This window comes from Papio anubis, chromosome 12 (assembly GCF_008728515.1).
Source record: "Papio anubis isolate 15944 chromosome 12, Panubis1.0, whole genome shotgun sequence".
Lineage (NCBI taxonomy): Eukaryota > Metazoa > Chordata > Mammalia > Primates > Cercopithecidae > Papio > Papio anubis.
The window spans coordinates 109,776,881-109,795,389 of record NC_044987.1 but is presented as its reverse complement, the minus strand read 5'-3'; the positions used below and the strand labels follow the sequence as shown (position 1 = coordinate 109,795,389).

Sequence of the window (18,509 nt, the reverse complement as noted above, 5' to 3'; positions counted from 1 at the left end):
CTTCCCTAAAGTCAAACAACTTCAAAGAGTCTAGGCTAGAATCCAGGTCCAGGTAGACATCATTAATTTCATAAAGCCAGATGTCACCTGGCAGATGCCTGCCTGAGAGCCTAAAAGGGCGTGTTGTAAAGCAGGTGCCCAGGATCATAAAATGAGCTGATGTCTATAAATGACCTAAATCCCAGTAAAGTAGTTACTAAAAAGCAGCCTGATGACTGATTGGATACAATAAGGGCTAGAAGAAGTCTTGTTGATACTAGCACATTATCCAAACTTCCTGATGTCTGACCCAGGACTTTGGTAAAGGACATTTTCTCAACACTGCCTTCACTGCATACCCAGCCCCAGGTTTCTCATATGACTGTGTAACCTAGAAGTCACCTTCAGACACCTTGGAGGGTCTATAGTCGGTAAACTTAGATAAGCTGATGAAAATTTACTTACTTGTATCAGGAAAGGAGAGGTCAGCACAGGGGCAGTTAGGAGAGGCTGGGTTGGGGAGCAGATTATTTAACAAAGGGAAGCACATATAAGAGAAGGTAAAGAAATATTCCACTCGCAAATCGCAGTACCTGTGGATGACAGACGTGGACAGGAGAGTGAGATGGCCTGGTTTGCCCTCTACCTCCTGAGCCTTCTCTGGGCTACAGCTGGGACTAGTACCCAGTCCCGGAGTTCATGCTGTGAGTATGATGTTTTTCCAAGGAGGTCAGGGAAGCAGTTGCCTTGGGGAGGGGCTGTGACCTCTGACACTGAGCTCTGCTGAGGAGAAAGTGGTTGAAAATAGCAATCACTATAGGAATTCCAAAATGGGTAAGTCCAAGTGTGATTGTGTGCTGTTCATCTTTCCTGACTTAATAGCATAAGTTCTTTGAGAGGCAAGTCTATACGTTTTTGATTAAGAGAGATGGGGCCAGGTACAGTGGCTCACACCTGTAATCCCAGTACTTTGGGAGACTGAGGCAGGAGGATTGCTTGAGCCCAAGAGTTCAAGACAAGCCTGGGCAACATGGTGAGACTCAATCTCTACCAAAAAAAAAAAAAAAAAAAAAATCTTAAAAAAAAATTAGCTGGGCATAGTAGCATGCACCTGTGGTCCCAACTACTCAGAAAGCTGAGGTAGGAGAATTGCTTAAGCCAAGGAGGTTGAGGCTACAGTGAGCTATGATCACACCACTGCACTCCAGCCTAGATGACACAGCAACACCCTGTCTCAAAAAATAAATAAATAAAAATAATAGAGATGAAAGTACTACTGCAGGAATAATGGTTGATGGTACAAAGACAGACATTCAGTGACTATTGTGACCAGACACCACTACATACTAGTAAGAGATTTTGGTACTCAGTAAGGATAAATTATATTCCAAATATTTAATATTCTTCATGAAAGAGTGAGGAAAAAAACGAATGCAAGGAAATCAGTGATTTCCAGGAAAGTGATAGAAACTATGAGAAATGTCATGAGCCATATTGCTTGAAGTTACTAAATTTAAAAATCACTTTCTTAAGGATATGGATTATTTGAGAAGATGGAGAAACTAATTGTCCTCAAAAGTAAAATCTCACAATTTTCTCCATTTCTCTTTAGTCACTTAGGATACCAGTACTAACCAAGTATTCGCTTAAAAGGCACCAAAGTCGGCCAGGCGAGGTGGTTCACGCCTGTAATCCCAGCACTTTGGGAGGCCAAGAAGGGTGGATTACCTGAGGTCAGAAGTTTGAGACCACCCTGGTCAACGTGGTGAAACCCTGTCTCTACTAAAAATACAAAAATTAGCCAGGCATGATGGTGCGCACCTGTAATCCCAGCTACTCGGGAAGCTGAGGCAGGAGAAACACTTGAATCTGGGAGGTGGAGGTTGCAGTGAGCCGAGATCACACCACTGCACTCTAGCCTGGGCAACAAGAGAGAAAGTGTCTAAAAAAAAAAAAAAAAAAAGCATCAAAGACACAGGAATAATGTTTTTGAGAAGGAATGAGGGTTAGAAGGTGAGTAAATGGCTTTCCTCTTCTCAGCGGTTCCCTCAGCCCAGGAGCCCTTGGTCAATGGCATACAAGTACTCATGGAGAACTCGGTGACTTCATCAGCCTACCCAAACCCCAGCATCCTGATTGCCATGAATCTGGCTGGAGCCTACAATTTGAAGGCCCAGAAACTCCTGACTTACCAGCTCATGTCCAGCGACACCAGCGGTGAGACATCTGAGCCGCTTGCACTCTCCCTGAATCTCACACATCACACACCACCTCCAGATCCCAACTCAGTGTCCTTCCCACCCCACTGCGGCCTCTGATTGTACATAAACCACCCAAACACCTTTCCCTACATACCTGGAAGGTACCTGGAAAGAAACACATGTGAAGTCAGAGCATTCATGGAGGAGGTCAGTAAAGCTGAGAGAGCTCTGGACTAGATGTTGAAAGAGCAGCCTTCCAGTTCCAGCTCTGCCACTTCATAACTCTGGGATCTGAGACAAGTCACTGGATATTGCTCAGCCTCACCTTCCAGATGATTCTAATAGCAGTAACCCTACTACTGCTAATAGCAATGATAATAATGATAAAATCTCTGTTCTGCCTATCTCCCAGGAGTTGTGTGGAGGCTCAAGGTAGATAAATTTTAAATTATTTTGTAACTGCAAATTTCTGTATATAAATCTAGATGAGTATTTTGCTGCTTTTCTAATCAAACACCAGGGATTCTCAAATAGCAAATACTAGAGTCATCAAGTTACACAGAGGCCACTATATTAAATATTCCCTTATGTATTCTTCCATATTTTTTTCTTTGGAAAGACACATCAAAAAACTGCTCGTATTATTAAAAAGTCAAAATGCTCTGGATAAAAAGCAGAGACCTCATCACTGGCTCCTGGAGAGCTGTCCCCTGAGGATGCCTCGGTCTAACTGTTGTGTTCTCTTCTCTGCAGATCTAACCATTGGGCAGCTTGGCCTCACCATCATGGCCCTCACCTCCTCCTGCCGAGACCCTGGGGATAAAGTATCCATTCTACAAAGACAAATGGAGAATTGGGCACCTTCCAGTAAGACCTCACTGGAAGGGAGAAGAAAGTCAGGCACATGGTTTTTCCCAAGAACTTTAAACCCAGACAGGAAAAGGGTGGGGGTGAAGAGAAAGGAAAGTTAGGGAAGAGACACAATGTATCCTTCACTCTGGTCCTTCTGATAATCACACAATGGAAAGATTCATTTCCAATCCAAAATGAACTAGAAAAGGTCATGATCCCAAGGACACAAGCTTGTCGAGTCATCACCTGTCTGAAGACAGAGTCATCCCTTTTATTCTTTGCAGATGCCTGATGACATTCTTTTGATAAACACTGTAGTTGCTCTTTGCCTATGCTGTATCTCTCTTTGGGGGCAGGTTTTCTAGCAATTTCCTCTTCGAAGGCTTGGCTTTTCCTTGTTTGCAAATGTCCTCATTGTGTTGAGTGTGAGTCTGATGAAGGTTCTCTGTCCCTTTTCGAGGCCCCAATGCTGAAGCATCAGCCTTCTATGGGCCCAGTCTAGCGATCTTGGCACTGTGCCAGAAGAACTCTGAGGCAACCTTGCCGATAGCCGTCCGCTTTGCCAAGACCCTGCTGGCCAACTCCTCTCCCTTCAATGTAGGTGAGTAGGTCACCAGTACCCTGAGCTGGGAACATTAGAGGCATTGTGCACTGAATGGTGGAGCTGGCACAGGGAAGTGGAAAAGGAGAGCATTCCATGGAGGAGGAGCTAAGGACGTGAATGTGCCTGTGGATGGGAGATACTTACCAGAAGTTTGTTGGGCAGGTGAATTGAGGAGTACATGAAGGAAGGCAAGGGAGCATTATGTAGAAACAAGGACACTAGATAATACTTGATATGTCTGGCAGCTACAGAATCTCCGCTGGGAACAATAGTCATGTCATTCAAGTCAGAAATTCTTCCCAAATTAAATACTAATGTCTTGCTTCACTTCTCCTCTGCATCTCCTCTTTAATCACTACTGATGCTCTCACACTCCATTCTTTTCGATGCTTCTCCTCAGTACATCCAAATATCCTCTCTCCATTAAACAGCTACTCTCGGAACCCTAACTCACGATGTTTCCCTTCATGGAAACTCGGGGACCACCTTGCGTCTTTCTTCTGCAAGCATATGGCTGCTTGTGAGTAGACACTTTTCCCTCTACGACATCATGTCCTCCTTCTGTCTCCTTCTATGGATAATGATCCTTCTCTGTGGGGGCCACTGTCATAGCCCGCATTCATGGTCACCTCTTCTCCTCTGCCAACTCTCTAAGCAATAGTATTGTCTCAGGTTTTCACTCCCTTACACGCACCCCATCAGCAGCCTCTCTTGTTTCAGTTCCTGTCAGACAAACAGGTGAACAATTGCTCTAGGATCCTCCCTGGGGGTCAAGAACAGACTGGTCTCCCTTTCACATCCAGGACCTCACACATTTCTGGGGCATCTCTGCCTCCAAAAGTATGGACTTATTTCCTTCTGGTTGTCAATAACACTATCACCCTTAATGAAGTTATGCAACTTCCAAATGGAGATTAAGGTGAGGAGGGGAAGATCAATGAAATAAAAGATGATATCTGGCAAGTCTTTTATTTCTTCTAGTCTTGCCATCCCAGAACTTGCTCATTTGTTCCACGTGTTTATTGCATGCAAACAAGAAAAAGTCCCTTTGTGGGGTGCTTTGGTGGATGCAAAATTCCCACCATCTAAGAGTTCACAGAGCACAGTAACAAAATATAGAAATAAAAGAGAGCATCAAGATTGTAAAAGAGATATATAAACAACAAATGCTAAAGGAGTTTAAAACAGAGACTGCATCTGTCTTTTCTGGCACAAGAGCTGTATGATTGAACGTACTGCCTGTCTATATTAATTATAAGCATGAGCTGTTGAGTTGTATGGATCTGGGTTAAGATCTTGGCCTTGTACTTACTGACTGTGTGGCCTTGGGCAATTAATTTTTCTGAGCCTCTATTTTTTGTCTCTTAAAGGGAGATGATTACAGGTACTATTTCACAGGTTGTTCTGAGGAGCAAATGAAATCATGGAGCCAGAATACAATAAGCACACAATAAATGCTAGCTGTTCATATTGCTGTGATGGTGACTATGGTGATCTTATCCCCTCTGTGATTCACAGACACAGGAGCAATGGCAACGTTGGCTCTGACCTGCATGTACAACAAGATCCCTGTAGGTTCAGAGGAAGGTTACAGAGCCCTGTTTGGTCAGGTACTAAAGGCTATTGTGGAGAATATCAGCACGAAGATCAAAGATAATGGTATCATTGGAGACATCTACAGTACTGGCCTCGCCATACAGGTAAACACGTGCTGGATGTTCTTGGTTGGGTTCCTGCCAATAAGCCTGGATTGCAGAATCAAGAAGCCAGGCTTCTACTAACATCTCTGTGAAAATCCAGCTAGTATGACCTGAGAGATATTCTCTGTGGTACCTGGGCCTCAGTTTCTCTACCGGTAAAATGCAATTTTGATGTATAAATAATAAGAATATTAAAGCATGCACTCTAAAAATATAGAATTTTCTGATGCAGTCTTACCAGCCAAGTGTTCTTTTTAAGTGTTTTTTTATTTTTTTTATTTTTTTATTTTTATTTTCATTTTTATTTTTTATTTTATTTTATTTTATTTTTTTGAGAAGGAGTCTCGCACTGTCACCCAGGCTGGAGTACAGTGGCGTGATCTCGGCTCACTGCAAGCTCCACCTCCCGGGTTCACGCCATTCTCCTGCCTCAGCCTCCTGAGTAGCTGGGACTACAGGCGCCCGCCACCACGCCTGGCTAATTTTTTGTATTTTTAGTAGAGACAGGGTTTCACCGTGTTAACCAGGATGGTCTCGATCTCCTGACCTCGTGATCTGCTCACCTCAGCCTCCCAAAGTGCTGGGATTACAGGCGTGAGCCACCGCGCCCGGCCCAGTGTTTTACCTTGATCTAAAAATAGCAAGTTTATACTCAAAGTGATTAAGGAAAATAACCTAACATTGACCCAGCCTCACAAAAACCCATAGTAAATGGTAAAGCAGATCTATCTGGCAGCCAAGTCCATACTCAATTCTATGCTTTAATAGCATATACATTCCCAGGCTTGGATTCTGTAAGATGTTCTTAGTGTTAATAGTTCCAAATCCAACAACCCACCCTACCCTAGTTGATTAGGGCAGCAGCCTCTACAGAAGACAGATGCACCAACGATAGTGGGCAGAAGTAACCAACTAGAATCAAAAACTAGCAGCCATCTGTGGCTGAATCCTCTAATCCCAACCAAGAACTCTGAGCTCCAATGTCTCAAAATGTCCTATGGGGATTAATAGGACTAGGGACTCTTCAACTCAGAAAGCCCAGGAAAGGGAGAATCATGGCATGATGATGCCAGCCCTAAACCTAACATAGTTGTGGACTATTAGAAAGAAATTGTCTCCTGGGGAAAACAACAGAGACTAGTATTGAGATTTCATACATTAAAAATTAGAAAAGGATATAAGCAACCTAAGAATTGGTTCATGTTAAACCTAAGAGCAAAAACAAAATTTGCACTTCAAAGGACCACGTATAGAAGTGACTAATTAAAATAAAGCTCACTTATATGTCACGGTCAAGGAGACTTTGTCATAGAACAAAACCCTGTTTTTTCCATGGCTAAATTTTACAAGAGCATTTCCAGTGCTCTGGTCTAGAAGCTTTTTGGAAAGGAAAAGGCAGTCTGGAAGAGATATAAAAGATGGTTTGGGGATTTGTGTGTGTATGTGTGTGACTCACTAAAAATAACCTTGCTTCAATTTAGCACCAGACGGGGAAGTGTTTACTTTTGCTAACTTGGTTTGTGAATTCTGTTTGGATTTTATCACTTGCTAAGTACACTCTGATAAGCTGGACCTGGGAATTAAAGCTTTTCCTATCAAAAGGCAGGACCGTGTATATATCCAAATACCACAAGCCATGTGGATTTCTTATCAGAATATATAATCTTGGCCGGGCGCGGTGGCTCAAGCCTGTAATCCCAGCACTTTGGGAGGCTGAGACGGGCGGATCATGAGGTCAGGAGATCGAGACCATCCTGGCTAACACGGTGAAACCCCGTCTCTACTAAAAATACAAAAACTTAGCCGGGCGTGGCGGCGGGCGCCTGTAGTCCCAGCTACTCGGGAGGCTGAGGCAGGAGAATGGCGTGAACCCGGGAGGCGGAGCTTGCAGTGAGCTGAGATCCAGCCACTGCACTCCAGCCTGGGTGACAGAGCGAGACTCCATCTCAAAAAAAAAAAAAAAAAAAAAAGAATATATAATCTTCCCCTACGCTTTTTACTGCCTCTATCTGGAGTTTACTTAGGCATCCAGAAATCTGAAATCAATAGGTGTCTAATATATAACATTTTCCTAATCTAAAATATTCTGTCATCAACAATCTCAGCCTATTCACATGCTCTGGTGGCCATAATCAGCACCGTAAAGGAAGGGAGGTGGGAATGACAGCTTCCACATCACACATCACGAAATGCTTTTATATATTAGCCCCTTGGAACCTCAAAGGACTCCCCCAACAATAGACATAAATTATTATTTCTATTTTATTCATGCGATAGATAATGCAGCAAAACAGGCAAATGGCTGAATGGCTTGGTGTATTACTCAAGACTCATTTTGCAAGTAGCAGAAACCCAAATCCTTTTAGCTCAAGAAAAAAAAAAAAATGAGGATTTACTATTCACATACACTGGGAAGTCTAGGGCTGAATTAGGTGGTTTCAGGAATAACCAGAATAAAGGGCTCAAATCATGATATTAGGGGCCACTCTTTTTTCATCATCCAGCCCTGATTTTCCTCATTCTTTCCTGCTTCAGGGCTTCTTTAAAGTGACTGAGAAAGATGGTCACCAGCAGCTTACTGTTTACTTGCGTGGTTCCAGTTGAATAATCTTAGCAGAGGGAAAAAAAAAAAAATCATTCGGTCTCCCAACGTCTGTATGTCAGGGAATGACTCTGATTAGTACATGTGTCCACCAATCACTGTCATCAAGGGGATGGTGCACCACCATCAGCCCAGCCCCGGTCATGAGTCCGTCCTGGGCCAGGGTTGTGGAGCCTCTGACAGTCCTGACACAAGCACAAAGTGAGGGGAAAGTCCACCAAAGAGGGCACATGACAACATAAAACAAGGGGTCTACTCCATTTATGTGGCTAGATTGTCCTAGACTAAAGCTCCCTCTGGAACCCAGCTTGTCCTAGACTAAAGCTCCCTCTGGAGCCCAGCTCTCACCCTCACTCTACATTCAAGAATCGTTCGTAAATATGACTGTCTAATAGTGTTCCCTGGATCTGATCATTGAACAGTTCTGTGTCTGCTGTCTGACAGACACTGTGCTAAGTGGTGGGGACATAGCATTGAAGACAAATGTGTTCCAAACCTTACATAGCACTGCCTTTGCATTCTGGGTGACTACGTGATCACAATGATTAGTGATCAAGTTTATCTATTAAGACATGTAAGAGCCAACTCTCAGCTATGCCTAATTCCCCTTTCTTTCTCTCTCTCTTTCTCTCTTCCTTCCCAGGCTCTCTCTGTAACACCTCAGCCACCTAAAAAGGAATGGAACTGCAAGAAGACTATGGATATGATACTCGATGAGATTAAGCAGGGGAAATTCCACAACCCCATGTCCATTGCTCAAATCCTCCCTTCCCTGAAAGGAAAGACATACCTAGATGTGCCCCAGGTCACTTGTAGCCCTGGTAAGACATCCACCTCTTCTTATGTCATAAAGCAGCAGCGTATGCCGGAAATGACATGCGGATCAATGTTAAGTGGCATATAGGCTTGTAATGTCCATTATTTCCATGTGGACAGACCTCATCTGACTCCCAGTCCTTAAGAGTGTGTGCTAGCACACAGACATACCTTCTTGCACTCAGAACTCTGCCCCATATCTACTTCATTCGGCATATATTTATGCAGCTCCTACTATGTGCAAAGCATTTTGTGGGATACTAGAGGCAGGGGAAGCTCCAGGGTCCCAAATATCAAATAACATATAGCTTCATTTATTCCTTTGACACATGTACCATCAAACACTATGCATATCTTATCATATCTGCCTTTCGCAAAGTCAGAAGGCATGTGTAAACAAAAACTACAATATTTGGAACAACCAAGTAAGTATGAAATAGAGGTTAAAGCCCCATGCAGTGCAAATGCAAACAAGAAAAATCGTGACCAGTTATTGATTTTGTTTGGGCGGCTTCGGAGAAGAACAGAATTCATGTTTAAGTCGAGCCTTAAAGATCTAACTATGAAAGCTCGGTGCATGCCACACACCAATGAGATGGAGTGGAAACCTAGCATGCCCCTTTTAATTAAAAACATCTTTATTTTATCCAATTATGCATACAATTGAAAGACACTTAAAATTCAAACATTACAGAAATATGCATTTAGAAAGTGGAGGTCTTGCATAAAAACCTTACCACTCCAGAGATTACTAGTGTTTGATATGGATTCCTCGAACTCTTTTTTTTTAATAAAATGCCAACATAAAGCATCATTCCTCTTGCATTGCATGAACTTCCTAAGACAAGAAGACATTAATAAGTTTCTTGTCTATCTCAATGCAGAACGTGGAGACAAAATCAAGCAAACTGATCCCAATCCTACCAAACACTACCACACTCACTCAACCCCTTAGGCTGCTTCCCAGTGATGTCCCAACCTTAGCAAGGTGGCCATGGAGTTTTTGCCTGAACTCCATGCTAGTGGTCCAACTACTTTGTTAAATGGTATGAAACTCACTACTTTCTTGAAACGTCTTCTGGGACGAGTTGCCAATAACAGAGATTTTAAACCTATAACACAAACCCCATAACTTTTCACAAATGTGGCCTCTTTGCCCTTCACAGATCATGAGGTACAACCAACTCTACCCAGTCAACCTGGCCCTGACCCCACCTCCGCATCTAACATCACTGTCATATACACCATAAATAACCAGCTGAGGGGGGTTGAGCTGCTCTTCAACGAGACCATCAATGTGAGTGTGAAAAGTGGGTCAGTGTTACTTGTTGTCCTAGAAGAAGCACAGCGCAAAAATCCTATGTTCAAGTGAGTGTTACAAGTGTCATTCATCATTCTCTTCAGGCCTGATCTGAATTCCCATTTTTTCTCCATCCTCTGTTTTCTTAATTTTTTTTCCTTTTGATAACAGATTTTTATTTAATAACCCCTTGAGCAGCTTACAATCTAATAAATAGATAAGGCTCTCATGAAAACTTAAATCACACAAGTCAATGTATGATGAAGTTTTAAAAACAAAAATTCAGAGGAGATTCAAAAGTCCGTTGCAGAGTAGAACAGGCGAAAGAGACTTTGTAGCTTTGAACCACAAAGAATAGGTACTATTTAGGAAGATATGGGAAGAGGTAAGTCCAGGAAAAGAAATGGCCAGAACAGGCTGGGCTCAGTGGCACATGCCTGTAATCCCAGCTACTCGGGAGGCTGAGGCAAGAGAATAGCTTGAACCCGGGAGGTGGAGGTTGCGGTGAGCCAAGATCACGCCACTGCACTCCAGCCTGGACAACAAGAGCAAAACTCTGTCTGAAAACAAAAAAGGAAAGGAAAGGAAAGGAAGAGAAAGGGAGGGGAGGGGAGGGGAGGGGAGGGGAGGCCAAACAAAGCATTTGCAATAAGACTGAGCAAGGAATTTGGGGCCAATGAATAGGCCAGGTGGACACACCAGGTTGAGTGACAGTGTAAAAGTCTTGAAATACCAGGTTCAGGAGATTGGACTTTGTTTAGCAAGTTTTTGAGTAAGAAAATCCACTTTGTAAAATGTTGCTTAGGTTGTGAGAATAGGAGACAAGGCTAAAACATAGGACATGACTCCAATAATGGAGCTGTGAAGTGACGATGACTTCCTCTAGGATACATAGATCCACACCAAGGCTCTGTGAGTGATGGGACATAGAGGTCAAGAGAAAGAAGCTTCAAAACTATTGATTAAAGGGTCAAGAAGAAAGAACAACTTTCAAAGAAAGGGATTAAATTCCTTAGATATGTTTAATGGTGGGCATTTGAAATAGGAACATTAGAAGGCTTTTGGAGGTATAGTCCAGGCACAGTGGCTCACGCCTATAATTACAGCACTTTAAGAGGCTGAGGCAGGTGGATCACTTGAGGTTAGGAGTTCGAGACCAGCCTGGCCAACATGGCGAAACCCTGTCTCTACTAAAAATACAAAAATTAGCCAGGCATGGTGGTGTGTGCCTGTGGTCCCAGCTACCCAGGAGGCTGAGACGGGAAAACTGCTTGAGACTGGTAGGTGGAGGTTGCAGTGAGCCGAGATCGTGCCACTGCACTCCAGCCTGGGAGAGAGAGTGAGATTCTGTCTAAAAAAAAAAAAAAAAGCAAAAAAAGAAAGGAAGGAAAGAAGAAAGGAAGGAAGGAAAGAAGGAAGGAAGGAGAAAGAAAGGCTTTGGAGGTATAGAGGAAGTACTAGGAAAAAAGGTCAGGACAGGGAAAAAAATTGGACAGTCATCTCTTAGAGGTGATGACCAAAGTCAAGAATCCATGTAGTAGGTAGCAGATACATGCACCCAGCAAAACCATAAGACATATTTAGTTATTCTCATTTTACAGATAGAACCCTTAGGCCCAAAGAAGTTAGCAATATTCCTAAGATCACATAACACGTAACTAATAAGAGTTGAGAGTGGAACCCAGTTTGGACTGAATCTGATGCTCATGTTCTTTCCATGCCCCTGTCAGGGTAGGGGAAAATACAGAAATAAATCACAGAAACCAATCACAAAATTAATTAAAAATTAATTAATTTTTAAATTAATTTTCTTAATAATAAGAAAATTAACTTTTAGGGAATATTTATAGTTTGCAAAAAGAGGAAGCAATAAATAAACATGGAGAAGTCTAAGCTATAGGAGGAGAGGAGGAAAATGCCAAGTCATGGAAAGGAAAAAAGCAGATATTTTCAAAGAAAAGATGATCCAAATTCTTCAGGAAGATATCAAGAAGGAACACTGACAAAGGCTAAGGAATTGACAACTGAGTGATACCACGTGACGGTCTATTCCACCTGGTTCTGTTGAGCACATTGTGTCTGCTGCTTACTGCACGACTCCATAACTTCCCTAACTTCCATAGACAGGTCAGGATAAAAATTGCACTACAAAACCATTTAATTTTTTTTTTTTTTTTTTTTTTTTGAGACGGAGTTTTGCTCTTGTCACCCAGGCTGGAGTGTAATGGCGCAATCTCGGCTCACTGCAAACTTCGCCTCCTGGGTTCAAGTGATTCTCCCCTGCCTCAGCCTCCTGAGTAGCTGGGATTATAGGCACCCGCCACCACACTCTGCTAATTTTTGTATTTTTAGTAGAGATGGGGTTTCAGCATGTTGGCCATGCTGGTCTTGAACTCCTGACCTCAGGTGATCCACCCACCTCAGCCTCCCAAAGTGCTAGAATTATTGGCATAAGCCACTGTGTTTGGCCCAAAAATATTTAATTTTAAAACCCTCTGAATATACTGTACTTTACTTCTCTGAGCTTAGCTTTAATTTTGCCTAATTTTTCTTTTTCTGATTATAAATGTAATAAATACATATAGCAGAAATTTTGAGGGAAAAAGCATAAAAAAGAAAAATCATCTACAGTCCACACACAATATCGCAGCTGTTAATATTTTTTATAACTTTTGTAGGTGTTTTTTTCCATGCATATTACAAATAGATGTGATCCATCATATACATGGGACAGAGAGATATTTCACGTAAAATTTGTATCTCATATTTTCACTTAACATTATTGCATAAGTAGTTTCCTGTGTTACTGAAAATTATTGACAATTATTTTCATGGCTTCCAAATATTTAATCTTGGATATTCATTCCATGACTCATATAATTATTTACTCATTTGGGGGAATTTACATTTTTAAAATTTGATTATTAATAGGTGTTTTCAAAATCCATTCATTTTCATTTCATTTTATTCTAAGTGAAGTACTTTCACATTCATTAGTCATTTGCATGTTTGCTTTTTTAAAATTTATTTATTTATTTATTTTGAGATCAGGTTATGACACTGGCTAATTTTTGTATTTTTGTTAGAGATGGGGTTTCACCATATTGCCAAGGCTGATCTCGAACTTCTGGGCTCAAGCAATCTGCCCTCCTCAGTCTCTCAAAGTGCTGGGATTACAGGCATGAGCCACCGTACCTGGCCCATTTTCTTTTGTTTTTACTTAATTTTTATTTTAAGTTTTGGGTACATTTGCAGGTTTGCTACATAGGTAAACTGTGTCATGGGGGTTTGTTGTACAGATTATTTTACCACCCGGGTATTAATTCTACTACCCATTAGTTATTTTCCTGATCCCCTCCCTCCTCCCAACCCGTACCCTCTGATAGGCCCCAGTATGTGTTGTTCACCTCTGTGTATTCATGTGTTCTCATCATTTTGCTCCCACTTATAAGTAAGAACATGCAGTATTTGGTTTTCTGTTCCTGTGTTAGTTTGCTAAGGATAAATGGCCTCCATCCATGTTCATTGCAGCACGATTCACAATAGCAAAGAAATGGAATCAACCTAAATGCCCATCAATAGTAAACTGGTTAAAGCATTTTCTCATTTGATATAATCTGATCACTTTATCAGATAAAATCGTGCTCAAAAGAGAATATCATTTAAAATGTCTGAAGCATTTGTCTGAAGCATTTATCTGAAGCATTTAAAGTGTCTCTATCCTGGCGGGAGGATTGCTTGAGCCCAGGATTTCGAGGCTGCCATGAGCTAGGATCTCACCACTAGCCTGGGTAACAAAGTGACGCCTTGTCTCTAAAAACTTAATTAACTAATTAATTAATTGAATGTCTCCATCCCTTCATCTTACCCCTTATTCCCTGACCTAAAGTGAGATGTTAATCATAGACAACTTTTTTTTTAAGATTTGAAACCACTATGACATCTTGGGGCCTTGTCGTCTCTTCTATCAACAATATCGCTGAAAATGTTAATCACAAGACGTACTGGCAGTTCCTTAGTGGCATAACACCTTTGAATGAAGGTGAGGGAAGAAAAGGCATAGGTGTTATCTTCCGTAGTTTGAAGGCTACATTCCTTAATTATTTTTCATTTAATTTATTTATTCATTCATTTAATCAATTGATAATTATGAGATCATATGTGTATATACAATAATCCTATAGACAGTGATTGCTTATATGTATACAAATATCTATTTTATATATATAATCATTAGAGAAAGAGATTAATTCTGTAGGCAGTGGTAATACCTTTTACAGAGAAGGAAAGTAAGTCTTAAGAGACATTAAAGGGTCTTGTACAAGGCATGCATCTAGAACGTAAAAGTGGATAATCAAACCCAGGTTTCCAAAGTCTCTGTAACTCTATTGTACAAATGTGCTTTGCACAATAGTTTCACTCAAAATTCACGCTTCACCTTCTTTTTTACAAAAATCTCCAAAGAGAGGAATGCCTGTATGTGGATGTTGGTGCATGTTTCCCCTGAAAAAATTAGGAGAAAGTGGGAAGAATAAAACTCAGACTTCAGCCAAACCTTAACATTGGTTAAAGCTTTTGCACACATATTGAAATATTCTCCAATTTAAAGAGCACTGGTGTATGGTTTTTGTCTAAGCATGATGTTACCTAGTTAACCTGATGTTAACTGTCACTATGCAGAGACAGATAAAGCCAAACAAAGTCACAGTAGAGCCAAGGTCATAGGTTGGTAAAGATGCTTCATTATCCAATATTACAGTGGGGGAGGTGTTCTTCTTAGAGTCTATCATGTATTTAACAAATCTTGCCAGTCAGAATTTGTGGAATTGCAGCAAAGCACATAATAAAGATCTTGGAGTCACAGAGGACTTGGTTAGAAGCTCCTTCTATTTAATAGCTGCATTTAATAGCTTATTTAATAGCTGCAGTACATTAGTAGTAAATCTGTGAGCCAGTTTGCACAGCTTTAAAATGGAAATTGCACTAATCATTTCTTGGGTTATTGTGAGGATTGGAAATAATATACTTAGAATGATTAAGTACAGTGTTTTGCATGGCATGTATTCAAAAATATTAATCATCATTATTATTAGTTTTCCCATCACCTTCATCTCAAGAAATGTCTGGATCAAAATATCCCACATACCCCATAAATGTACACACCTATTATGTACCCACAAAAATTTAAAAATTTTTAAATGCTCAAAATTTTTTTAAAAAAAGAAAGTAATTGCCCCAGGAACTTAAATCAGGCATATTCTCATGTCTACCAATTACTTTTCTTCCCTTGGAGAAAGAATGGTAAAGTCCTCTGAGAAACAAAAAGATGCAGGCCTGAAACTGTCATTCTTTCTGTTGCCCGGCTACCTGAAAGGTAACAGATATTGCCATCATCTATCTTTCCTGTCCTGAAAGACAAAAATTCTCAACCCACTGCTCTTTCTTACGTCTTACAAAAACTTCAAAAATGAACCTGAGGTTCTCCCTTGAATGCCCTAATTTTGGCCTAAATAAGCCATTTTAGCAATAACCACCATTTATTGCACAATTATTCTGTGTCAGGTACTGTCTCAGGCACCCAGCAGTCATTATTTCTAATTCTGAAAATAACTCTTCAGAGTAAATATTATTAACAAAATCTTGTATGTGAGGAAAAAGAGGCTCGTGCATCTTAAAAGATATACCCAAAGACTTACTCCATTAAATGGTACCAGAGACTGGAAACAAGAACACCCTAAATCTCAATTTCATGTTCTCTCCATAATCAAACTGCCTATTTCTCTCTAGGATGATTTTACTCCTTTAAAATATTTAGTGAGTTCACTGCATCTAGCTCACTGCATCCCTTAGGGGATGGAGATGGTTACATGCACCACAGTCACCTCATATTATTCTATGCTTATTTCCAGGGGTTGCTGACTACATACCCTTCAACCACGAGCACATCACAGCCAATTTCACACAGTACTAAGGAAGAGGTGGGTTCAGCTTCTATCAAACATCTTCAAAGGATGGGTGAAATTTTTTCCAGTTCATTTTAAATCTATGCAAAAAAGTGAATGCCTGTGATGCTACCATATTCCTGGTAAAAACATGGAAAACCACTATGTAGAATAAAAATGCAAAGTTCATTGGAGTCTCAACATCTATGACTCATGAAAATAAAATTTTCAGCTTCTCAACACAATGCCTGCCAATCATCGTTTAAACCTAAGGTGGGGGGAAAAGGGAGAGTAGCTGATATTTTTGGATATCATTCTGATTTCTTGATTAATTTAATAGCACACTCCCTATTCCTACAAATGGTATATTTCTTAATGTCGTATTTTCATATTATACCAAGTACTCCTTTTCAAATTGCCTAACATAAACATGCCCACGTATGTACATACATGTGTACATGAAACGGCCAAACATTTCAACATATAAAACTCCATCAACATATAAAACTCCATCAACATATAAAACTCCCAGATGGCTCAAAAACTTGGTAAATGATTTTATGTCTTAACTCTTTCCTTCCGTTTCCAATTTTTTTGGTTAAATTCATATTTAAAATATATACTTAGATCATTTACATATGTAATGTGCAAATTAACTTATATTCAATATATTATACATAATTTAATATATTATATATTTTATATGATTATCTATAACTGAATATATTTTATGATTATATATAATTTATCATATTATATATTTTATATGATAAATAGATATAGATCTTTGAAAAAATTTAAGCTTTCAAAGATAAACATAACTCCAATCTCTGCCGGTAGGAGTCAACACTGGTACAAACTTTCTAGAGAATAATATAAAAATTTGTATCAAAAGATCTAAAATGACCGGGCATAGTGGCTCCTGTCTGTAATCCCAGCATTTTGGGAGGCCAAGGAAGGTGGATCACCTGAGGTAAGGAGTTCGAGACCAGCCTGGCCATGGCGAAACCTGTCTCTACTAAAAATACAAAAATTAGCTCAGTGTGGTGGCACGTGCCTGTAATTCCACTTACTTGGGAGGCTGAGGGAGGAGAACCACTTGAACCCAGGAGGCAGAGGTTAAATGAACCAAGATCACACCATTGCACTCCAGCCTGGGGAACAAGAACAAAACTCCATCTCCAAAAAAAAAAAAAAAACAAAAACAGGCCTAAAATATACTCACCTTCAGCCAAAAAAAATCCCAATTCTTAAATTTATACATATACACATATATATATATATAAGGACACATAAATATACAAGAATCAAAAGGTCAGCTGTAACTATTATAGACCAGAGCTTAGGTGTACAGCCACAATACACTTCCTAAAACTGAATCCCAGAATCAGATAGACTGAACTGCCCAGGCACAAGCCTCCCATCTGGGCATCTCAGAGCAAGTACCTGCTCTCTGGTAACAGTCTGGTTGCTAGGAGAAGAAGGTGTGGGCCACACAGGCCCAGGTCCTAATTTCAAACTTATCTATTAGGTAAATCTCTCTATCCCAGAAAAAGGCCAAGACTGTCACTGTAATAGAAGGAAATCTCAGGGGTGGTGAGTAAAGTGCTCTCTCATAACATAACATAATGTTTATAATATGGAAAAAAATAGAACAATCTAGATGTCCAACAATAGGACAATAGACAACCTCTGGTGCATCCATATGATAGGATACTTAAAAGTTACTAAAATTCATGTTGAAGATAAATTCTTGCCGACGTGAAAAGACGTTCATGATGAACATGAATGAAGTGAGTGAATGAAGTGAATGAAAGCAACTCCAAGTGAATGAAGGCAAGTACACGACCACATTATAATATTATCCATGCTGGAGTGTTTCAGTGGCGATCTCTGTGTGGCAGAATTATTGGTGATTGGGTTTTTTTGTTTGCCTCTCTGTTTTCTAAGTTTTAGCCATTCAACACATAATAATTGAGCAACTGGAAAATGGAAAAAAAAACATTATTTTATACAAAGATTATTTTTGCTTGTTTAACAATAAATTGGGCAACCAAAGAGATTTCTGTGTGTGTGTGTGTGTGTGTGTGTGTGTGTGTGTGTGTGTGTGTAGAGTTTGCTGTAATAATAGAAATTGAAGAAACAAGGCTAGGGAGGAAACAGAGAGAAATCACAGATTTGTTTCATATAATGAAAACCTTGTTTTAGCTACCTATCTAGGACTTAATTGTGTGTGTGTTCATCTATATTGGCAGAGCTCGAGAGAGGGAAATGGGTTCGAAAGTTGTAATTCTGTTTTGAACAAGTGCTTTATTTATTTATTTGTTTGTTTGTTTGTTTGTTTGTTTGTTTTTGAGATAGAGTCTTGTTTCATCGCCCAAGCTGGAGTACAATGATGCGATCTTGGTTCACTGCAACCTCTGTCTTCCGGGTTCAAGCAATTCTGCCTCAGCCTCTCAAGTAGCTGGGCTTACAGGCGCCCACCACCACGCCAGGCTGATTTTTGTATTTTT

General features: G+C 40.4%; 1 protein-coding gene and 1 long non-coding RNA gene across 3 annotated transcripts in view; one reads left to right on the top strand and one right to left on the bottom strand.

Moving 5' to 3' along the window:
* LOC103877465 overlaps positions 1-1,010 on the bottom strand; it is a 36,088-nt gene extending 35,078 nt beyond the window's left edge. For both annotated transcript variants that reach the window (XR_002516970.2, XR_637172.4), the window contains exon 1: positions 573-1,010. This is a non-coding gene — a long non-coding RNA (uncharacterized LOC103877465). The remainder of the gene's footprint in view (positions 1-572) is intronic.
* CBLIF (cobalamin binding intrinsic factor) lies at positions 565-16,236 on the top strand. The gene is made up of 9 exons (XM_003909777.5): positions 565-683; positions 2,020-2,196; positions 2,934-3,047; positions 3,493-3,633; positions 5,155-5,336; positions 8,582-8,759; positions 9,921-10,122; positions 13,978-14,096; positions 15,964-16,236. The coding sequence occupies exons 1-9, from the start codon at positions 605-607 to the stop codon at positions 16,023-16,025; spliced, it is 1,254 nt and encodes a 417-aa protein (XP_003909826.2). The 5' UTR covers positions 565-604; the 3' UTR covers positions 16,026-16,236.
* Positions 16,237-18,509: the final 2,273 nt, after the last annotated feature.